Raw genomic sequence first — 25036 nt, forward strand, 5'->3', positions numbered from 1 at the left:
TCACCGGCAGGGAGTGTGGTGAGGGGAGATAGGCCTTGGAGGGCCTGGGAGTTCCCAGAGAGGTGGAGTCTAAGACCCGACCTGACATATAGACACAGACAAACAGGCACACACAGACACAAACATGCATTCCCACCCTCATGCACACATATACAAACACTCAGCACTCACCCAACGTAAGGATTGACATAAATGGACATGTACACACAATCACACTCCCCAAACATACTCTATACCTCGGGTCCAGGTACCCTGGCCCCCAGAGGGGGAAACAGAACCCAGACCCAAGAGATGTTACCCTTCCCCCCGGGGTGGAGGCAAGCAGACCGTCCCAGGCTCTGCAGCAGCAGGGAGGCCAATCGGACAGCCAACATCTCCTCCCAGCCCCCCCGCCCCGATGGCGGGGGTGTGTGAAGACCCCATACCTCCCTCCTCCCGCTCATGTGTAGTGTTGCTGCGTGTTGTTCTAAAGTGCATTTATTTCTTATTTCTTTCTATTTCTTCTTTTCTATTCTCTATTCTATTTCTATTCTCTTTTCCCACGTGTAAAATCTTACTTTAACCCCAAATCATAAGTACAATTTTGGACCTTCACAGCCCAACAATGGTAAAAGACAGGAAAACAGTGATCCGATTATTTTTCCAGGGTTTTTACTTCCATTTTGAAACAGAAAAACAGCTACACATTTGTCCCACTCTTAACCAGATTTCACATCGGACAGCAACATTGGTCTCATTCAACACCAACTTTCTTTACATTCATTCACAGAATGATAAAGTGCAACAGCATCAACACAACTTCATGACAAAAAAGACAGACAGGCAGACAAATAAAAATTTGGGACACTGAACTTTCGGCACTTCAGGAGGAAGCAGTAGAAATTAAAACTGCACATGGTAACTATTAGTAAATGCTGAATATATTTAGACTTCTCTCTGTCATCGTGAACAAGGAGAAACATTAAATAAATAAAAAGTAACGTACATATTTTCAAAAATATTAAATCTTAAGGTACATTCATATAACCTACATATACAGCATATATACCACCAACATGCAAAAGTCACATAAACGCATACATCATAAAACAACAGAAGACAACAGAAGGCACCAGCTTGCAAAACTCAGAGATGAAGACAAGAATTAAAGTGAATGAATCACACAAATCCACAAAACAAAAATGTATCCTTCATGTTTCTTTAGTATCCTGGAGTCTAAATATTATTATTTAGAGATAATTATAGATTCTATTAAATTTATCCTTTAGAGTTGTATGAGTATTTCTAATACTTTGAAATAGCTTTTTCTCTTTTATAAGATATGTCAGTTAAACATATAGCAGTAAAGAAAATAAATATCTGTTTGGTAGAGAAAATGAATCACCAAGAATAAATGTTAAATTAAAATACCACTTTAAGCACCAGGTTATAATAGGAAATCTTCATGATTAAGGGTTTTATAACTAATGACTTGTAATAATGGTGCCTGAATCATTTATTCAGATTTAGTAGAACAGAATGAGCTGATGATGAATTCATGTTGACTAGAATCCCTTTGTGGAAAGTTCATTCTTTATTCTGTCAATAAATTCTGTGTTTTATTATGTTTTATTAAAAAAAAATGTTAACAGCATTTTCAACAGCAATCCCTGTTATATAGTTAAGATTTTTTTATATCCTGGCAACATAAACATTTGCCCATGCCCCTGATGCCGCCCCCTGTTTGATGAACATGTTTGATAAACATATCAAACATGTCTGTTTGATATCTTAATATAAATCAATAAGATTAATTAATAAAGCCATTTGATACAACCTGTAATTTTTTTATTTACTGATAACAATAATCACGTGTTAGCGAAAAATAAATGTTTTGATAAATATTAACATATATATTTTTAATTCTATGATATTGCATTAACTAACTGCACTGTTAATCCAGGACAGCGTACTTCTTCCAGTAGTAAAATCATGAAAGCCGAAGGTAAATGCCCCTGTATGCTGTGCTCCTGCACAGTGATACCTCAGCTATTTGGATGCATTAGGAGTCTCTTTGTCCTTTGTTCCCTTTTTTACTACTCTCTGAGCGATCCCATATGGCACGTGGCATGCCACTGTTCCCATTTCTGCTGCCCCCTCCACGTGAAACATTTGGTCATCGAAGAAGATATGTGGCCTGATCTTCTCCAGCATTGGGCCTTTGGGCGCGCCGGCAAGAAAGAGAGCTTCATCGATCTCCAGACCCCAGGAGCGCAGTGTTTTTAGGGCTCTGGTACCAGAACTGGCTGCACTCCGAGCTGTCACGAGGTAGGTCCGGATGGGGCAGTCCATCCGCTGACCTTTGCCGTAAAACTTTTTCTGGAGCTTTCCTAAAACCTCCAGGAAGCCCTTCAGTGGCCCCTGCAGAAAGAAGAACAGATTCATGAATGTTAATCTTTCTGCACGTATACGTGACTCACTACATGTTAGACACACTACAACTGAATTCAGGCCAACTGAGCTCAATGTGTAGATTTTACAAGCGGATTTAATTTTACACTGTGTAAAATGTAAGCAAAAAGAAGGAACATCCAACGATTTGCAAATCTCTGAAAACCATATTTTGTATTAGATGTTTAAACTGAGAAACAAAAATCCAAGCTGGGACAGGCCCAACTGCGCAAAATCCTTTCTTCTTTCAATAACGATCTGTAAACATCTGAGAACTGAGGAGAACAGCCGCTGGGCTTTTGGAAGAGGAATGGTGTCCAATTCTTGTTGGATGTAAGATTCTTGTCATGTTTTTCATTTCATGATGCACGGTACACAGAACAGTGGTGTTTAGAGATCACTGTTCACATATGGCTTCGTCTTTGTGTGCTTTCTGTGGATGACACGGTGAGCTGTGTTCACAGACAGCGATTTCTGGAAGCATTCCTGACCCCATGCAATGATTTTCATGACAGAATCATGTCTGTTTTTAATGCAGTGCCACTTGCCTAAGGATCATTCATATCCTGTAATGATTTTCAGCCTTGTCCATTGCGCACTTTTCTAGACTTTTCTTGCCATCTTCACAACTTTTTTTAGACAAGTTACTGCCATCTAACTCAAAATAAGCTGTTTTCCATAAAAGTAAAATGTCTCACTTTAAAAATTGCATGTTTTCAGTGGTGAAACAATGTGGAGATTTTGATTTTCATTTACATTTTACACAGCTTTCCAACTTTTTGGGAATTTGGGTGGCTGTTGTAGGTAGGTGTAATTCTATAAGAAATAAGAGTGTTATTTGACTTTTGGTGTCCCTTCCTATCATTCTCCAATGGAAAAATGTCTCGCTGTGTATACTGTACATGGTCTAGAGGCTTGTTTTCATGCGCCTTCTCGTGCTCAAAGAACTTGTCCAGTCCATGGGCCTTGCAAATCCGCTCAGACTCATCTGAGAAGAGGACGGCATCTCCATCAAAGGCAACACGGAGCTGAGTGTCCGACACTTCCTTCATCTTCTCCGGAGTAAACATGATGGCTGCTGCTATACCTGGGTCACATATTTGACAGCGGTTATCTTTGAAAATTAGCTGTATACATGGACACTGATTATACAGGTCTGCAACCAAAAAACTACATAGGATTTCTTTTTTTTTTTTACTGTTTCTTATGGATTTTTACCAATTGAAACCGGGAAAAATATTATTTAAATTCCATCTTGTCAGGTTTTTCTTGCAAAACTCACGTTTTTAGTGTATTTAAGTGAAAATTTCCCCTTTTTAACTGAAATCTGGTATCCTATACTTGAGTAAAAAAAAACATATCCAATAATGATTTCTTATATTAATTTAACCGTTCTGAGAGTGAGACAATTATAAATATCAAGAATATTGACAAGAAATATTACAGACATGAGAATATTAACTGTAACAGGCTGCATACATGGTTCATGCATGCACACTGGTGTCCCAACAGGTTTATTTTGTTCATAGGGAAAAATAAGGAATTTCAGAAAAATTGTGTTTTTGTAAAAAAGAAAAAACTGTATGTGATGAAGGGAAATGGATTCAAAACTCTAAAAAACATCAAATTTACCAAAAATATCCCATGCAGCTGAATCTTTTTTTCTGTTTTTTGCAGACCTGTGTTATCACACCACAGAGACTGGCACTTACTTTTTTTCATTTTTTAAGGGACTTTATTTAGGAGTCAGTAATAGAAGCAGGCTGTGTACTCACCTTCTGCCAGAGCTTCACGAACCTTGACAGGGTCAGCAGACAGGTAAAGATTAGTGTGATAGGCCTTCAAGTATCCTATGGGACTGTTTCCTCCAGTCATACAGAAGCGCTCAATAAACAGCTCTGCAGAAAGGAGAAATCAAAAGCTAAGGAGGCAGTCAGTAACACTGATCACAGATGATAAATTCACACACGGACACGCACACACACACACACACACACACACACACACACACACACACATATGTGTGTACTTCCTCTGGAATATATCCAGAGGTGTGTCCCTTAAAGTTGCATTATTTTTAAAAGCCACCAGGGGGAGATAATTGTGTTTCAAAAAGACATTTTGCAGGACACTAGCAAAACAATCAAACTACCCACTGTAGTCAGTGTTTATGATTATTATGCTACTTTTTTATTATTCGTAATTTTTTCTTGCTTCTTTCCCATCATGGTGAACTCCACCGGGCTGTTCAACTGAACTTTTAATCAGTCAACAATCTATCGATGCACAGTGTAACCCTTGTGGGTTTACTAGTTGTCAGCTTCTGAAGGATTGCATGGATGTAGCGCAGGTTGCATATTTAATCCTTAACTCTGCATAACCAAATACCTATGCAAACAGACACCAATACAATGCTATGAATTCAACTTCACAGGAACCTGGACTATTTGTTAAAGCGGGCAGAAGTGAGGGGTTTCCATTAATTATACAAACAATGCTACTTTAATGAAAACCAATAATTTAATAATGGAACTGGACATGATTAAAATGGTCACTTTTACTTAACATTTAGTTGCAGAAAATATCCAGAGGAGGCAGAGCCGGGAAAAGAAGGAAAGTGCCATGATTTTGTGATTTTCTTAAGTGAGTATGGTAATGGGGTGCTAAAGAGCCAGGACCCAAACTCTCACCACTTATTATTGGGGTCATACTATGTTACTGGGATCATGAGAAACATCCCACTATAACCACTGTTAGTCTCTATTCATCCAGTGTGGCTCGAGTGACTCCTTAAACTGAGCCGAGTGGAAGTCTATTGACACGCTTCAACCAAGAAATAAACAAAAGGGGCTTCGGTTAAATAGTGAAGCCTCACATTACAAGAGATTCTTAGATTACAGTCAGTTCTTTTCCTCTTCTCTTTCTTTCTATCCGTCCTTTTTCCTTTTATTTAGTCAACAGAGGATACTGCAATGCCTTGAGGAGAGTCTGTGAGCACACTTGTGTGCCTGTGTGACCTGGGAAGGACTTGGGTCATAAAATAACTGACAGTGTGGGAACAGAGGCGGCCAGCTGTGGAGAGCAGCTGGAGAAGAATATGAGTCAATACCAAAGTTCAAAGTTCAGTTTTTATAAAGAGCTAGGCATAAAATTCTCAAATGTATTTTAAGGGTGTATTTGTTAAGGGCTCAGTGGCTCCAGTTACTTGTTACAATCATGTGGAATAAAACAAAAAGTCAGTTTTTGTTATTTTTTTGCTAAATCTGTGTTTCAGAAAGAAGGATTATCCAGGGTATGCTCAAAATCATTAGCTAATGAAATGTCAGTCACAACTCTTTAGCCAGCAAGTGTGCAGTTTCACAGTCAGATCTGCGCCCTGCATTGATCCAGTTGAGGCTTTATAATGATGCATCACAAACCAGGAAGTGATATGATGGTCGCTATGTTGATTGTTTGTAGCGGTTATTTTATTAGTCTGCATCTGTGCATGGCCCTCAAACAGTACATGTTGTCTAAGCTAAGAATGCTAAGTTAACAAGCTCATTAGCATTCTACCCACATCCAAATATGGTCAAGCTACTAGATACAGGTAACACTTTAGTAAGGGTCTCAAAACACATGCCAATAGGTAATATTATGGTGGCTCTGTCCAGCTCTTCTGTATTATCTATTGTTTGAATCCTGTGAGCTTCAGATGTATATTAAATGTTGTATCTACATAAAAGCAAACCTTAATCTTTCCCAAAATGCTGATCAACTGTTTGTGCTTGCTTTTTCATGACTGCTCTGTAGAAATTATCAACAATCATATTTCTACTTTATTTACACCACTTTCTTAAGATATTACAGTGAGTTTTTAAATTGCTCATTTACCTTGAAAATATGAAATGTTTGATTAAAAATTAATAAATTGACACGCATTTTGACTTTTTTTAGATTTTTTTTAGGGGAAACAACGTAATGGAATACTTTCTAATGAATTTTATCTATTAATACCATATTCTTATTTTATTTTTTTTTATTTTTTTGTCTTTTTCTGTAGGTACAACATATGGACAAGACTACTAGAATACATGTACAGGAGCTGCTTATGGCATGAAGCTGAAAATGACAGAGGAGGTTTTAATTCTGGCAGAATCAGCAGAGAACTGGTGACTTTTACACAGTTATACCCCTCAACACTCAGCGAATCCACTTGTGTAGCTTTTCATGGTCTGCTACTTTGTGTCTCAGTTCCTGAAAACATCTGGTTTGTAATAATACCATTTCCAGTTGATGGTGGAATATCTAAAAGTTAAGAAATTTCATCAACTGATTTCTTGCAATGGTGGCATCCTCTTACAGCACCACGCACGAGTTCACTGAGCTCTTTAAAACAACCCATTCTTTCACAAATGTAAAGGCAGGCTGCGTGGCTATGTGCTTGATTTTACAACACCTGTGGCAATGGGACTGAAAACACCTGAATTAAAAGATTAAAAGGTGTGGACCAATACTTTTTATGTATAATGAAAGGTTATGTAACCAAATAATTTAAAAAATGCCATAACAACATATAAATTCTACATGTTGCGCCTTTAAAGGTCTAATTAAAAAGACAACTGCTGAAGAGAACAGATAAAAGGACATGTCACCCAGATGCCCCTGGAACTCACGGTGGTGATTAATGGTATTGATGAGTCTTAGGCCCACATTTGCGTGGTTGTTGGTCATGAGCACAACATCAAAGAGCTCCTCGCTCTCTGGGTAAAGCTCCCTCAGTTTAGCGTTCACAGCCTCCAGAGCCTGGGAACACGAGCAGACAGGTTTCAGTTATACAAACAGGGTAATTCTGTATCCCCGCAGTGGGATGGAAACGTGTGAATGTGTTTGAGTGGGTTTGTGGTTGTGGTTTGTATTCATCCACCGCCTCCGGAGACACGACCTAACACTGACAACAGTGAATCTCTCTCTGCGTTAGTGTGCATGTGTGTGTGTGCTTGTTTCTCCAGCTCTTTGCCTTCCCAGTCTCTGACCTTGACAAAGGAGAAAGCAGGTCCGGGGCTGAACGGCTCCGTTTCGTGCTCCACTTGGTACTTGATGTACTCTTCCATGCCTTGCTGTTCATAGATCTGCTGCTCCTTCTCCATGTTGAAGAGGACTCGAGATGACACGGCGATGGTGATGGCATTTTCAGGCTTTGGCTGGAGCGTGAATGAAAGGAGCATTCTGAATGAGAGGAGCTGAGATTGTTACCCAGTTGGGTAGAGAGCTGTATTTTTTTTCTTGAACGTAGGCACAAGGGACATTATAATTTTATAAGAACATGCACAAGATCCTGATGAAACCTTTATGTTATTGACCTTGCCTGGCATGCAACAGTAGATAAACTGAGTGAGCTGATGTGACAGAATAGAAGTGACAGCATGATATAACATACTTTCCTCAGAGCCTGATAGTGTAGGTCCAAACACCAGAAGGGCTGACACCTGTTAACTCTTTAAAGGCTGAGGCGTTTAAATTGCTTGCATAATCTGAAAGGTTTCCTTTTGTGTAAATACTTTGGTGTTTATGAGTCCACTAAACTTAGAAATATGCTGTCACACCCTTTTATTTAATTGACAGCACGAAGAAATCCACAGGATGAAAAATATTCAGACTACTTAAAAAGTATTAATCGAATCAGGACATATTTCTGTCAGATTCCCAGGTTAGACAATTCTTTGTGTTCTTAATGCGCTTTAAGTTTTAGGTGTTTCAGTTTTTAACCCTGTAAGTTCTGAATCTTCATCTATGTTTTGGAAGAAAGCAAAAAAAACAGAACTGTATATTCAAAGGAGCTTGCAAAGAAAAGCGTCTGGACTTCTTTAAGTTGCTTGAAGACGTTTCACCTCTCATCCGAGAAGCTTCTTCAGTTCTAAGGTCAAATGGTGGAGAGTCCCAGATATAAACCCTGTGGGAGTAACCCCCCACAGAGGGACAAAAGCACCCCCTGATGATCCTCTAATCGCCTGAGCCAAGGTGTGAAACTGGGTGTGGGTCCCAATCAGCCAGAGTCTTCAAGTAACTTAAAGAAGTCCAGACGCTTTTCTTTGCAAGCTCCTTTGACTACGATGACCTGGATGACTGAGAACCTTCACAGACAGAACTGTATATTATGATTGCAAAGATTAGGGTTAGCGCTAAGGCTGAGGTCATCACCGTTGATGACTTCGACCTGGCAGGGTGAAATTTCGATTCTTCCCCTCCAGAAGAAAAGTCCAAATGAGGTCACTTTACTGACCCGAAACAAGACCCATCTGTACCTCGCTCAGTCTCCAGGCAACACAATACAGCCACGCCATGCCTCCTATACTATCCTGTTTCACTGAACTACATTGTTATGTGCTTTTATTTTCAGTTAACCCAAAGCTATAAATGATGCATTGCAGACCTGTTTCAACCCTCCCCCTGGTTTTGAGAATGTTGAGTGGCTCTGTGTGTCTGCACTCTGTCATTTGTCATCCATAAGATGACATAACTCTTTGACACTACAGGCAAGAATAGTGAACATGAATCTGCCTTGGCTGATAAATAAGAGTACAATTGTCACGCTTTAATTTTAACTTGAATTATGTGCAAGGAGAATCTCCTTTTGCGTTGTATAATTAATAGTACCCGTTCTGTAAGTGTAAATGGATACTGTAAACAAAAGGCTGTATAGATACTCACTGATTTAGGTTTCCTGGTGGGGGTCGAGGGCCTCAAAACTGTCCTCGCATCTTCCCAAGGGGCTCGGCTGCTGTTGCCTCCATTCTTGGTGAAATCTTGTCCGCCGACATTCAGACTTTGGCCGTTGTTTAGACTCATCTTACCTCTGTGGTTCGCCACTCTCCTCCAGGACCACACTGAGCCCTAGCGTTTCCCCTCGATGGCTCACTTTATTAGTCCCCTTCTCTCTCTCTGGCAGGAGTTCCCAACAAAGTCCTCACTCACTCTCACACATTTAGAATTTGAATTCAGTCTTGCTGCACTCAAGAGATGAGATCAGCCTGATTGCTGCAGCTGCAGAGCCACTTAGCTATAATGTAGCTCTAATAAGGCCGGAGCAGCAGGGAGAGGTTGCAGGACGAGGATGGAGAGAGATTCAGGAAAAGGGCTGAATTCGAGCTGCAAGCACTTCCCTTTTTGTCTCTAGCATCACGCGTGTTAGGACATTCCTTCCTCAGCTCTTCCTTGCTTCTCTTTCCTCTCTCACACACACATTACTGACTTCAAACCATTTTGCATCCTCCTCCTCTTTGTTAACCCTTTCAGTGTCTAACTTCCTGGAGCAGTACTACAGCACGTGAGAAAGTGTGTGGCAACTGCTTGTTGCTGCCTATTGGACAGAGCACGCTGGTGTGTCAGAGGAGGGATGTGTCACAATGCTTGAAATATAGCCCTCCTTGCCTAGAGATGTAGAGATCTGACATAACACAGAGTACAACATTACAGCTATGATTAGGGCTGTGATTATAATAATAATTATTGTTGTTATTATTATTAGTGCATTTTATTATTATATTAGATTTAACTGCAAGAGTAATTATGCACATTGCATCCCATGTGCTTTCCACTCACCACTAACATTTCCTGCTCCTGTTCAGCAGTGTGAGAAATCGAGTCCATCCTGGGTCATTTACTCTCCCCCATGCTTTTACAAATAATGCCTCCTTGCCTCCTTCCCATTTAATCCCTTGAGGATGTTTCCTTGGATTGAATTACAAAGCCATGGTCGCAGTTTCCAAGCAACGGCCACAGAGTCAGACAGGCTGGGACTCCAGCACAACATCTAGAGCTGATTGGCTGTGTGGACACAAGAGGCAGTGCAGCCCGCCTCCCAACAAAACACTGACATCAGTCAGAGGAACAGGCAGGTGATGCAGGAAACAAAGATGAAAGTGCATGTCGTGCTTTGAAGAACATGAATGCATTATTAATAGTGTTAGCTGGGCTTTCATCACAGCAAACAGGCAGTTCAGCAGCTAAAGATGTTTCTGGGAAAACGATACTGAGCAGACGCCCATGCAAGGAGTAAAACAGACCCGCATCCTATCAGACTCCTATTGGATACAACATGCATCATGGCTGTCATTTTTAAATATCTGCGAGCAATATACAAAGGCAACAAAGACTGACTGTTGACTTAAAAAAAACCACATGCACATATTTTTAACCACATACACATACAAATCTTAAACATGTGTGTGTGTGTCTGTCTGGGTTAAATGTGTGTTATATTTTACAGGAACTGACAACCAAATTGCATAAAGCTGCAGATCAGGGTTGATTACACTTATCTTTCCAATACAGCAGCTCACATGATTATGCTCCCCGACGGGATAATATATGTGTAGCTGTGACCACACACGCTCCTCCACGTAACAGACACAAAGAGCTTTTGTTGATTCTCTGGATTACTATTATGGATTGAAGACAACTAATGGATTTTTTTGGCTCAGTGTGTGTGTGTGTGTGTGTGTGTGTGTGTGTGTGTGTGTGTGTGTAGCATCAGATAAATATGTGTTCATTTAGATATTTGCACTGTCAGTAGATATGTTAGAGAGCAAGTGAAGAAGTAAGTGTTCAAAATGAGGAGATGTAAGAAATACAAATCTGACACTGTTGATTCAGTTCATAATTTCTATTATTGTATTTGTTTGTTTTTTTCTGAAGTTTAGCTTTGCATTTTTAGTTTCATACAGCAGCTTTGATTAATTATTAATACACAGATTTGTTGTATTATTAACAATGTACATTTATGCAAATTTTCAGGCAGGCAGGAAGGAAAGTATGTTTTGCATCAGCTTGAAATTATTTACAACCTATTTGTTCAAACAGTGAGGAGGAAATCACAGACCTGTGGATTCTGGCATAAATTTGTAGTTCACACTGGTATGCCTTTTTGAGGTGTTAATGCCTCTTTTCTGCTCCAAATGATGATGTCTAATCTAGAAGTGGTCTCACACATTTCCACCAGTAATGTTCACTTTGTTAGGTACACCTGTTCAGCTGCATGTCAGCACAACACAATACAGGCAAAACAGGTGAACCTCATGGCAGCAATTTAATCCATTTAGACATGTAGACATGAACAAGACGACATTCTCAGAATGAGCATCAGCTCAGGGGAAGACTTTGAGTGTGACACGTTTGCTGGCTGGTCTGAGTATCTCAGAAACTGCTTCTCTACTGGGATTTTTCCACAGCCATCTTTAAAGTTTACAGACAACAAAGAAAATGAAAACATGAAAATGTCTTGTCAATACAAGAGGCTGGAGGGGAAAGGCCACAAAAGCTAGGAAGGAAGGCAACAGTAAGTCAAACAGCATGAGTGAGTATGGATCCATTCTGCACTGTATCAACAGTTCAGTCTGGTGCACACTGCAGGGCCTTTAGTACCAATTAAGTGTTGTTTAAACATGCCACAGCTTGCTGATCGTATGACCAAAGTGCACGTCTTTTGATGGTTGCTTCCAGCAGGATAACACACCATGTCACAAAGCTGTGGGAGGCCTGTGCCCCTGGCTCAGCACTAGAACTGATTTGGAAAAGACAAATAAGTGCAGAGGAGTCAGCAGCATCACTCTTTTTTTCTTTTTCTTTTTTTTTGCATGTGACACTTACATCCACTAGAGTGTAGTAGAGGCTTGGTTGTGACTCTCTGCATGTTCTGACTACTTCACAGCTCCATCTTTTACGGGGCTGTAAACAGAGGACGTGAAATAGAAACTTTGCAAGTGTGAGAGAGGAAGTTGTTAAACTGTAGTACACTGCTGTCTTAAAACATTTAAACTTTTCAGTCCTTGCTGCTATTATTATTTTCTAACAAATAATAAAAGAAAAATAACCCCAAATATAAGACCAAATGTTAGATAAAAGAAAACCCAGTAAAATGTGACAATAAAGCTTTGCATACGGCAGCGTGCATGAGTATCAGGAGCAATAAAAGGGTATATGTTAACAAAACTATATCAGCATCTTTCCTATTAGTTGTAATTGTGTAAAAATTGCAGTTGTGCTATCTGCACAACATCACTGATGTTTTTGCCATTTAAGAAGCAAATCCCTGAGCCTACAATTATATTCGCCTTTGTGTTATAGCCTGAAACTCTTAGGGGGTTAACAGGACACGGAGACAGTTGGGCCGCACCCACCAAGTTGATTTGAATAACGCCAGCATTTGGCCTGAGGCTCACAAGAGCCAGCCTTTCTTCATACCGGCTGTTAAACCACTCCCCGCCTGATGCACCCTGTAGTGGCGGGAAATGTTAACAAGGACACAGAAACACTATAAATAGGAATAAAGAGGGAGTCTGGGATTGCACTGACTGGACTCTGTACCTTCATTTATCCTGCAAAATCAGATACACCGTAAAAGACAAACAGAAAGGAAGAAGGCTAAAGAAGAAGCAGAAGAAGAAGCAACATGCAGCTCCACCTCCCTTTTTGGCGCGAGACTGCAATAGAGATAAAGGTCCTTTAGTGGGTGGAGACAAAGAGAAGGCATGAGTGGAGCAGGGCAGAACAAAGAGAGTAGAAGCACCGACCACCCCTCCACCCCCCCCCCCTTTACCCTCACTCCTTATCAGCCCCCCCCCCCCCCCCCAAAAAACACACAGCCTGAAGGCTTGAGGCAAGCCAGATGACTATTATAACCTTAATCAGTCCTTGAAAGCAGCCACTCAGGCATGTTCACCAGCACTGGATTCTTTGTTCTTACTGGGGTTTTATTTGGTTTTAGCTTCCTCCTTAATTTATATTTCAAAAACACACGGCCACACACACGTGCAAATACATACACTATTTATACCAATTCTATGTGCAATAACTCAACTGTATATACATAACACTATTTATTACATATTACTTACGGCTTGTATATTGTACATTTATATATATATATATATATATATATATATATATATATATATATATATATATATATGTTTTTCCCTATGTTAATACTGTCCATATGTACATAGCGCTGCAGAACTGTACCCCCCCCCCCCCCCCCCCAGCATGTTTACACTGAGGAGGAGATGCTCTGTATCTCATTGTACAACTGTATAGTGACAATAAAGGCATTCTATTCTATTCTATTCTATTCTATTCTATACTGTTATTGCGCACAAGAAAGCTCACACAATCACGCTAAAGGGCCCGGGCTGTATGCTGAAATGGTGACATAGATCACTAAAAGGGACCACAATGTACTCCATATCCCTATCCTAATTCCTTGCCATTTAATTAAACACATCTACCTTTATGTTGTGAGAAAAAAAATACATAGCAGCAGTTCCCCTCACTTCCTGCCTTCTCCAATGGGTTCTTCACAAAAACAGGAAGTCTGCGCTGCTCATGTGTTTCCTAGGTTTCTCTGTCTTTCACAAGAACACACACGCAGGCTTATAGCGTGAAAGGGAAAAACAGGGCATTCATTATTGCATAATCTCCTCAGAGGTGGACACTATAGACCTCTCTGACAACAGCAGTCACTGACTGTCATGCCTTGCAGTTGAAAAGAAGGAATTGTAACTATGCAAAACGAACAGACGCTTCTGCACCTTTGCCATCTGATAATGCAGACCTAGAGTACTTATATGTGTCCTTGGATGTGTGTGCATTTGCATTCGAGCACTTTAAAGGTATACTGATGCAAAAACGCCCTGCATCAGCCTCGCTTTGCAGTAACTGGTCAATAAATTGGCCTTTGTGTGTCGGGGGTAGGGGTCTGACCCAAGGACCTGGGGAGAGGGGAGGGTAAAAGTTGTAGTGGTGGTGGTGGGAGTTGCGGTTGCGGGACAACAACTATGAGGTCTGTCGGGGGGTTAAAGGGGACAGAGGGGAGGGGTAAAGCCCCTCTCTGAGTAGCTTTTGGGTGAAGGGGGGGTTGGGAGGGGTTGATGGCACTCAATGGGGCTAAATTCAAAAGATGCAGCAAGTGTCCCAACTTTAACTGAGGCAACCCTACACCACTGAGCCAAACAATGGAACATCTGCTGGCTGACAAAAGCTGGCAGTTTGCTGAGAGAGCAGCGCTAGCTGTGTGTTGCTTCTCTGTGTGTGAAGCCCCCCCAGCAGTGGCTACAGGTTTGAACATACTCCTAAGATTCTTGACTGACCGCACCTCCTCTGAACATAGCAGATTGTTTCACTTAATTTTAAAAGCATAAGACTTTTATTTTTTAAGTGGTTTTAAGAGTAGAGGAAGTTGATTCTGGCAGTCAGGGAAGTTACCAGATAGAAAAAGTACTGGTATGCTGGACTTTGAAGTATCTAAGTTATGTGTGAGTGAACTATCTGCCATGACAGATTGCCATCTTGAACGTGAGTTTCAGATTAACAGGTAAAACTAACAGTATTAATATAAACATTGCAGTAACTTAAGTAATCAGTGTATTTATTTGCTTGTGTTTTCATTTGGAGGTCATTTTAGAGGTTCATATGAGCAGACAAGGAGGAACAATAATATTAACTAGAAGTTTTGTTTGTGTCAACCTGAAGAAGACTTTTTTGTGCTTTGTTGACTTAAGAAAAAATTTACATTTTGTTGTACACATTGTTTTCTGTATACAGTTCAAATCAATACAATCCAAATCACAACAAGAGTAACTTTAAAGGGTTTTATATTTTAAGGACCCTGTAATAATAGAGAGAAAACCCAGCAGTCAGACATCCACCTATGAGCAAGCACTTGGTGATAATGGGAAGAAAAAACTCCCTTTAAACAGGAAGAATCATCTGGCAGTACCAGAGTGTTTCACTTAGGCTGAAGCCTGGACTTGGGCTGAGCCATCACCTTCTTCTGTTTCTTTTGCAACCATTCTGATGTAGATTTGCTGTGCTGGGGATCACTGTCCTGTTTATGATGCAGTTTGGACCAAGCTTTAACTTTTGGACAGATGGCCTCACATCTGACTCTAGAATACTTTGATATACAGAACAGTTCATGGCTGTCTTAATGATTGTAAGGTGTCCAGGTCCTGTAACTCCAAAACAAGCCCAAATCTCCACCCCACCACCACGGTGCATGACAGCTGGTATGAGGTGTTTGTGCTGATATGCTGTGTTTGGTCTTTGCCAAATGTGGTGCTGTTTGGTATGACCAAAAATGGCAAATTTTCCGGCTGCAAAACTAATATAAAAAGCTAAAAGGTTGCTAAAGCAGTACTAGATTTGAAAGCCTTAAGTCTATCACATCTTCAAGTTAGCATTTTTGTATTAAAAGAATAAGTTAAGCAGCCTTACAAACATACCTTTTACTCATTGCCTTCTAAAATACAATGCACTGTTAATTACAAGCTAACCATCAAGAAGTCAAACTCAGCAAAACTAAATGTGGAAAGTCTCAGCTAAAAACACAAGCCAGAAATTTAGAGCTTCTGCACAGAGCCACACAAACAGTAACTAAACAATAAATTATAGGCAGCCAATGACCAGATTTTATATAAATCTCAAAGCATTTAAGACCAGTTTTTATTGTAATATGTTATAAACACACAGTGAGGCAAATTAGCTCCTTTATCTCAGTTAATTTCTGCATATAAACTGGAAGTAGTTGTGGTGATCGTCAAGCTTAAAGCTCCATGTTTAGCCAAAGACACTGGAACAACAACAACCATAATAATAAGCAGAAGAACTGAGCAGCTTTAAAACACAAAGTTGTAAATTGCTTTACAACAAGAAAAAGCATAATAAAATACAAAGCATAATTTGAGAATTAATTACACAGAAACAATGCTGTGTTGTTTCTGTGTAATTAAGAATTGAGAATAAAAGGAAATTTAAATACAATAAATAAGCTGATGATGAGACAGAAACACATTATTCATGTCCTCTAACACAAAATATATTTTACTCTTCCTAACCATCTTGACAATTGACTGCTTTATTAGCATCGGCGTATGGCTTGAGATAAATTGGGCACTCATTAGCGCCCGAGGACGAGAGTTTTAGTGGGAGCTCGAAGACCTTTTGATGGGTTCATTATAATCGGAGTGGTGCTGTGTCTGGGCCCAGATGGCGATAGTGTTCACACTAACAGGATTAAGATAAACCCTAGATTAGATTATTACCCTCCCGAATTTATGCTGCTGTCTCACAATGGGCCAGACGCAGATGGGTGACAAATTAAAGGAAAAAACCGGCACGCTCATAAGTACTTGTTACTGCAAATCAGTACCAAGCAATCTGCGTTATCTGAATCTAAACATTTTTTATCTTTGTGGGATTAGTCCCTTCTCGAGGAATGAGAGGGGGTCACTGAAAGATAAGAGGGTGAATAGTTTACTGATGTTTTCACACTCACAGATGTTAACACAGCTGAGGATAAATGGAAGACTTTTGAGTGATTTGTTAGACAGTTCACTAAGTGTGACTCTAATTTTGACATAGCTTTAAATAAGAACACCAAGCCACAGTAAAGCTACTCTCGGGGCCCAGCATCCTTATTTTTTTCAGTTAATTTGTCACACATCAGCTGTCTTCTGAGGAGGGTAGTTGAAGTGCTTGCGGGGAGTCACAACAAAAGCCTTACGAATTGCTGTGCTGTACAACAGGTGCTGCACAGGAACTTGTAGCACCTATGTGTGCTCGTTTGGGTTTAAGAGCACATCCATTTGTTGGACCTGGTTTGACACAACTCAGCTGAGGCCAGATGCATTTGGATAAACCAACACGCGGGGCCTGTTCCAGCTGAATCATCGCTGTTACATAACAATGGTCTTAGAAAGGGGAGTGTGAGCGACACAGAGAAGGAGAGAAACCGAACCTCAGAAGACTGACCTAGATCAGAAATCCGACACATAAGTACCCGAAGAAAGGGTGAGGAGGGGGAAAGAGAGGGTGGTGGGAGCTCTCACTCTGGAGGGTGTTGTGGGTGGTGAGAAAAACAAACAGGAAGCCAGGAATAGTGGAATCGCCACTCAGGAAATATGACGAACTTGGGTCAGTAGGCAGAAAGATTAAGGACAATAAGCAGCGAAAGTTTCCTTGCGCATTTTGGTCATCTGTGTTTTGTGTACACCCACAACCAGATGTGTGCATGAGCGCCTTTTCCCGCTTGTGTTTTCCACATCTTCCCTGACCGTCAGCCTCTTGAAAATAGAATAAGGGGAAGGGTGTGTGTGTGTGTGTGTGTGTGTGTGCGTGTGTGTGTGTGTGTGTGTGTGTGTGTGTGTGTGTGTGTGTGTGTGCGTGCGGAGAGTTGAGTAAGAAAATGATGGCAATAAGTCCACTTCTCGTCTTTCCACCAAACTAAGATTCAGAAAATCTGTGTGCACAACCTAAACACAGGGCCTCTGACTGGAGATTATTCAGCTTATTCTCAAAGACAGAATCATAAGGTTATTATTTTTGTACCACATTTATTGTATACTGTTGTATATTATTGTAAGTCAGCGACGAGCCGCCAGTCTTACAATCACGACCTGTGCAGTGCGTTCATGGTTTGTTTCCTCCTCTGTCCCACTGTGTCAACAAGCAATATAAACACACTACACAAGTCAAGCCAGTCACACAGCCAGATAATACACTGAAAATATTGCACAATGTGCCAGTGTCTGTATCTGTGTCTCTGTGTGTGTGACTGTTTCCCTCTCTCTCTCTCTCTCTTAAAATGCATAGCTAAGAGATTCATCACAGTGACAGCTAGGGGATTTTAACAATTGCGAAAGCTGATCCTCTCACTTCTTTCCTAGAACACGCATGCACTGCCTGAGTTGCTTAATTAAAGGTTAAGTGACATTAAAAAAAGAAAGAAAGAAAGAAAGAAAGAAAAAGAGGCTCTCCAGATTCACATGTACTGTAGTTAATCAGCAAGAAATGCCAGAGCAGCAAGTACTACAAGTCTTTTTTTTTTCATCAGGGAGACTTGCCAAAGATGTTCTTACCTGCTTTTTTCTTTTTTTCTTTCTTTGTTTGCCATTTTATCTGACGAGATGTATGCCAAAGATAATAAAGTCAAAAATATAAATCCATTCTTTCACTGGCAGCACATAATCAAGGTGGACTCGTTGTGTGGGGCAGGGATAGCTCAGTAGGTAAAGTGGTCGCCCCATGATCGGAAGGTCGGCGGTTTGAATCCACTTAACGGCTACCCTGAGGTACCCCTGAGCAAGGTACCATCCCTACACACTGCTCCCCGGGCGCCTGCTTAGTGGGCTGCCCACTGCTTCACTGAGTGAATGGGTCAAATGCAGAGAAAAACAAGTAATTTCCCCATGGGGATCAATAAAGTATCCATTATTATTGTTTAACACCTAACTGTATGTGATAAAGTAAATTACAGTGCGTTTTCTGCCGTCCTACTCACAAGAGGTTAACACAGCAGTTGGCCCCACATGTTGGAATTGGCTTTACTAAGAATGCCAGATGCGCTTCTTGAATAACAAATAAGGGATTCGTGCCTCTTCTTGGGATTGAAACGGGAATCTTTTTCTTGGTAGGTGAATGGGCAAATATACGTGTTTCATCATTTCTGAACTTGTCAGGGTTCTTTCAGCTTTCCTAGCCTTTCCTCTCCAAACTCACCCTATCTGCTTGAACACAATTTGAATCAATCATTTACCCTTTTAATAATGCTACCCAGTATTGAGTCAAAGGATTTCCCGTGCAGCAGTGCACTGATGCATCTGACAAGAAGTTAGCGCCAGTATTAGATCTCATTCTTACAAGCAGGTGCTCTGTCATTGCACATTGCCTAGTCGCAGCAAAAAAAAACAAAAAACAGTGGATTGACTCAAAAAGAGAATTTAAGATTTCGCAAGACAAGTGTGTGACTGTGGGTTTAGAACAAGGATATAAATCAAAACAAGGCTGCCCTCCTCCCAGTCAAATCATCAATTCTCCACAGTCCCACCCTAGTCTTACACATCACACACTGCCTGACCAGCAGTGATGCTGTCACTTTTCTCGAGGATTTGCAGCGTACGCTACAAGTCTCGCCACTTATATATACTGGATATTGAGCAAGACGTATAGGCTACAGTGAGAAATTGCAGCTGTAAAAAGTGAGAGGCACGTTGCTCAATGTGGACGACCAGAAAATCCAGTCTGGCAAGTTAACCGTCAGCGGCACAGAGCATCCAGCAGGACAATCAGATCCTCTTACCTCATTGTTTCCCTCAGGAAAAGTCTTGTTTTTAAAAAAAACAAAAAAAACAAACTGGAGCCCAGAGTGTCTGCTGTCAATATTAGCAGGAATGCAAATGGTTTTCACCTTTTAAGTAAGAAATGACACTTTTTTGTCACCATTCATGTCTACATAGCGCACTGCAGGAACCCACGTGTGCAGTATGTTTTAGTTCCTCAAACAGCATCTCAAGATATGATGTTTTGCCCAAGAACTAACATTTTATTTGCATCCACGACACGATGCACTTAATACTTTACATGTTGCTGGTGGGAGTTAGAAAATGAAGTGGAAAAGGTGATTTTTAAATGAATTTTGTCGTTGGAAGGTAACTGGAAACACACAGAGACGTTGTTCCTATCTGGCTCAAGACCTGATATCTGATTTCTGCTTTCACTTCCTGATGCAAAATAAAGTTTAAGCAACAAACTAGAGGCCATGTGCACTGAAGCTGGTCGCCATCACAAGTTTGTTCAGGTTTGCATTAACTGAGATACTGGTTGGTTTGTTTTCTCCTTAGTGTGGAAATATGAGACCTGCAAAACATACCATTTTCTTCAAGAAATTTAAGGTAATTGGGAAGAAAGTATAGCATAGTCAGTATTAAGTTATGTTAAACTGAGCCTCATGAGGCCAAATGTTGACTTGGTGAAGGAAATATATATTAAACTGTGCCAGAAAACAGTGCCCTCAGGACTAAAAACGGGACCCGCTGAATAAACACGGGCAGGTGGAACGCCAGTTCCAGGCATAACAAAAGCCAAGTGAGGTGCGAGACGGTTGGAGTTCAGGGTGTGCCTGGCTCGTCTGTCAGGCTGAACTTGAACAAAGTGCCTGCTTTGAGTTTATTAAACAAATGACTGCAGCTCAAACCTGAGTCATTCAGGCTTGCAGAGACTCGTTGGTAAGGTTGCACACCAGGCAACAACATCACCAGGAGCTTGGATGCATGAAGTTAGTTTCATATTCGTCCTTTAGGCCAATTTACTATAGAATGAATTCCACTTAAAAGGGGTGAATAGAAGGATGCTAACATATTTGAGACCAGTGTTTTTAATGTAGGTTAAGAATGGTCTACATTTTATGTATTGCTTTAGAGATATACAGTATATATATATATATATATATATATATATATATATATATATATAATTTTATTTTTTTTAAAGAAAAAAAAACCAAGGGACTGTTCTAAAGATACCGATTGTATTTGTGTGTGAGCGTGACCCAATTCAGAGCACATCAGGTGCCCAGCATGCAGCAGTCACTGCAGAGGGGAGAATCACACAGGAATCTCTTCAAGGACGAGTCTCAAGGACAACCTCAGCTCAACCTTGTGTAGACCAGCATCTTGTGCAGGAGAATCAATACGTTAAGATACTGTTTGCTAAATTGAATGATCTGCCCTTATTTTACACTTGATCAGGTACAATAGAAGGCGATGTTTCTGGAGGGCAGCAGCCCATCAGCACAACAGAGAGGCCCCTCATAACTTTCTCTATTTTAATAAAACAAACAGTAGACCTCAGGTTCGTATGCAAATATGGTATAAAATTTAATGATGCTATTGTTGTTAGCATGCTTATAAAACAAAATCAGAAGAAGCATTGAAAGTGACGTGTGAGTATAAAGTACAGTAGTGCAACCTTTATCATCCCAGTTTACCTCCTATTATCTTATCAAAACAGAAGTTTTTGGGTAGCCTGGTGTTACACCACCCAGAGGAGTAGAGTCTTTGTTTTATGGAACCTCAAATAATCAGTCATACAAAAAAAAAAAAAAAAATGTAATTCATTCATGCATCACTCCATGTGCAATGGTGAAATGAAGAAACACACATATTCAAAAGGCTACAAATGATTGCTCTTGGTAAGCAATTAACAGGCAATTCACATCATGGTGTTGATGAGCATCAATTCATCAACCCAACTATTGACCAAAAAAAAAAAAATCTAACCACTCCTCATCATCAGAACAGGTTCACAGGCCAGCACAGTCAATTCACAACAACAGCTGAATGCATTCCGAAAAAATTTCACAGCTATTCACATGAGGCATGTAGGAGAAAAAAAGCATAGCTTTTCAAAAGTGACGGGTAACTTGTGAGCAAAAGTTCTCAGGGGTGAATGAGGCAGTTTATTTTGAAGGCGCGCTTGTTTGGAGGCTCAAGAGCACTTGAGTTCAGATAGCCTGCGAAGGAGCTGCTGGCGTCTGGATTTGAGGCGCTTCTTCTCCTGCAGCTGCCGTTTCTCCCTGCTGTGCAGCTCCATGAGGTACTCTGTCGCCTGGGTCAGGATGGCCACCTTTGGCGTTTTGGCCGACTCCAGGCCAGGGATCTGATCCCGTAGGGCAAGGAAACGAGACCTGAGGTCATTCCTCCTCTTCCTCTCAAGGAAATTGTGGTTCCGTCTGCGGTCCGTGTCGTCTGTGTCCGAGTTCTGCGAAGCCTCCGAGGAGGATGATGGTTGGGAGACATGAGCTGAAGCACCAGGTCCCATAAAGGCACGCTTGCTTGGGGGTTCTTCCTCCTCCTCCTCCTCCTCCTCATCGTCATCCTCTTCCTCCTCCTCCGGTTCTGGCTCACTGTCTGGGGAACGAGCGGCATAGTTGTGCTGCTGTCTGTGGACAGACATGTGAAAACGTTTGGGGCAGGGGTCTGCTCGGACCGTTATGGTGACTGGTTTTCGGACATTTACCAGCCGCACCCGGTTCTGCTTGTTCTCCACAGTGACGACATCGATCTCCTCTTCATCATCTGTCATCACACAGACAAATAACTCATCAGTAAACACAGAAAAGGGACTCACTCTACAAACTTGCAAATTCCTACAAAGCGCTCAAGCTAGTTCAACCTTTAAAAGCAATTCCATAAAACAAACAAGCAAATCTCTATCCGTCAGTGCCAGGATGGCAGAGCAGCAGGTGAGGCGCTTAGAGCAGTGGTGGTGCATGCCAGGTTCAATTCCATGGCAAGAATTGAGGCTTTAACCACTGAGCATTATTCAGCAGTTTCAATGAAGACTTTTTTATGCTGATAGGGGACAACCCCTAATTTGGGAAATGCTTGAAAGTTATTCTCACGGTCTGTCAGTGTTTTTGAAGCAGCAATAAATCATCAGCGGGTTACCCCACCCTTCTACTGCACTCTGATTTCAATGCAGAGCCAGAGGAAGATAGAGAATTGAAGGGGGGTAGAGCGAGAGTAGCAGGGGCGCGGTTTTTAAAATACTACACTCAGCAAGCTTCCAGCCTTTAGGTGACTGTGTCACACTTGATAACCTCGCCATGCAAGTCAGACCACAGCTATGCAACCGCAGCCCCCGCTTTCCAAATTACGCACTGTTATGGGCAATTTAATCCTGGAGCAGGGCAGGGTGGGGCAAATCAGAGGCATGGCTGTATCCTTACCAGAGGAATCAGAGCGGGACTCAGAGCCAGACGACGCCGGCTTCCTGCAGCTGCTTGCGGGGAAGGTGAGAACAGCAGCGGGGTCAACGCAGTCCGTCGCCTTGATGGAGAGCAGGCTACCGGGCGAGACGCACTGCGCTTTGTTCGCTCTTGCGGAGATCTGGGGGACGGGGGAAACACCGGTGTGCCCCGCAGCCGGCGTTCTCCCGTTGACCTTCTCCAGCTGCTTGCTGGCAGAGAAGCTACTCCACATGCAGTCCTGAATTATGTGGGAGCTGAGGTTACCGAATAACTCCTCGGTGTCCGGGATGAACTGACCCTCGCACTCGTCCTCCTGGCCCAGCATTTTGGAAAACACGCTGAGCCTGTCTCCCGGCGAGAGGGGGTACAGAGTCCGGGTGGGAGACATGGGAGGGGTGGGAAGCAGCTCGAACTTTTTCCATATGTCCTCGCTTGGTGCGGTTGATTTGTAAAAATCCTCCTCGGTATCCAAATAATCGAAAAAATAGTGCGAGTCGAAGTCCATTTTCCCGGCTAATAATATCCTCCAGAGTTTATTCCCAGGAATGATCCAGTGGCACACACGAGTGGCTTCTGAACACCGTTCTGCACAACCAGAGAGGAAATTTCAGAGAGATTAGCAATGATCTTTTTAAAGCAGCCTAGTTCCCAGCACATGCACGATCACATATCAAGTAGCCCATCCATCTAATGGGACACTATCAGGACATCGCAATCCCCCTAACAGCCTACTTTCTACAAATGGGACCATATCAATAATTGATGCCATCTTGCAGATGCTCCTCTTTGTGCTGATGGACTCAAGCTGTTCAGACACATATGGTTATTAAATAATCTAGTTATATATAAGTGTGTGTGTGTGTGTGTGTGTGTGTGTGTGTGTGTGTGTGTGTGTGCAAACTTGGGATTTAAAACAAGTGTGAGGGCATACGAGAGGCTACAATACCTGCGTAAAAGTGCCAGACAGTATTTCCTGAATTGAAAACAGCGCTTTGTTCCACTAAGCAGCTATGTGAAGCGGTAGAGGAGATCACTGAGCAGGCACACTGTTACTGAACAGGTCCGTTTCTTCAAGTGAAACTTTCAAAGACGAGACTACAGAATTAAACCACTTACCGGCTCTCCTCGAAATGTCCGATGCGTAATAAAGCGCACAGGGGAAAAAATAGAAATCCCACCTAACGGCAACGAAAGACCCAATTCACGAAAATGTAATGGATTAAAACCAAATCCAGTTGTTTCCGGTGTGCGATCTACACGTTTTTGTTCCAGATAAATAAAACAAAAGAACTAAAAAATAAGAGGGAGCCCAAAAAACGCCGGTGCAGAAACAGCACGCACGATACTCTCTCCGGCCTCCACAATAAAGAGCCACACAGTGCGTTTTTCGCGCCAGTGAGATACCCTGTTATAAGGCGTCTGAAGCAGGGAGGAGCCTCAGAAAATTCTGCAGCAAGCTGTAGATCCGGGTAAGTCCCCTTCATTTGCATCAGAGCCGTAGTGTAAGTGGGGTTGTTGCACAGCCCCGCCCTGGCTGCTACACCAGTAATGATTACAATAACTGACACTTGTTTTCATATCATTTTTCACTGTTCTTGGCAATTGTGGGCTAATGGGGGAAAGAAGAATAAGGGAAGCTAGGAAATGTTTTCCATTGCAGAAGAACAATGCAGGGCAAACGTGCTAGATCAAGACTTGTTACTGTTTGGTGTGGTGTGGAATATTTCCACCTTATTGAATTTTAACTTTGAATTGAACGTTTTATGGTTAATCATAAATTATAAAGCACTAAATAATATATTACTAAAACCTAATGGATTTTAACTTGTCACAGTCAACAAAACTGCATGCCCAAAATGTTTCGTTTAACTCGTTTAATTACATGTCAGTTTTCGGTTTTCATTTTGTTACAAAATTAAAGAGTAAAATGTTGAATCTGATGCATTCTGGTCCAATAAAATATTTGTGCTTGACATGATAATACCCACGGGAGCCATTTTTGCATGAAAAGTGCTGCAGATAAAGGGCTGACTCAGTATTTTG

At 41.4% G+C, this 25036-nt stretch overlaps 2 protein-coding genes across 2 annotated transcripts; both read right to left on the reverse strand.

Moving 5' to 3' along the window:
* Window positions 1-640: 640 nt before the first annotated feature.
* On the reverse strand, window positions 641-9701 carry LOC309694790 (cytosolic 5'-nucleotidase 1A-like). The gene is made up of 6 exons (XM_082514993.1): window positions 9121-9701; window positions 7446-7613; window positions 7086-7215; window positions 4206-4328; window positions 3333-3517; window positions 641-2400 (listed from the first exon to the last, which is right to left on the reverse strand). Exons 1-6 carry the CDS (start codon window positions 9256-9258, stop codon window positions 2029-2031), a joined length of 1116 nt encoding a protein of 371 aa, XP_082371119.1. The 5' UTR covers window positions 9259-9701; the 3' UTR covers window positions 641-2028.
* Window positions 9702-21094: 11393 nt separating this feature from the next.
* LOC309695913 (protein L-Myc-1b-like) lies at window positions 21095-24450 on the reverse strand. The gene is made up of 3 exons (XM_082516916.1): window positions 24110-24450; window positions 22973-23578; window positions 21095-22319 (listed from the first exon to the last, which is right to left on the reverse strand). Exons 2-3 carry the CDS (start codon window positions 23496-23498, stop codon window positions 21730-21732), a joined length of 1116 nt encoding a protein of 371 aa, XP_082373042.1. The 5' UTR covers window positions 23499-23578; window positions 24110-24450; the 3' UTR covers window positions 21095-21729.
* Between the last annotated feature and the right edge of the window lie 586 nt (window positions 24451-25036).

Source organism: Aulonocara stuartgranti, assembly GCF_965226115.1.
Source record: "Aulonocara stuartgranti genome assembly, chromosome: 19".
Classification (NCBI taxonomy): Eukaryota; Metazoa; Chordata; class Actinopteri; order Cichliformes; family Cichlidae; genus Aulonocara; species Aulonocara stuartgranti.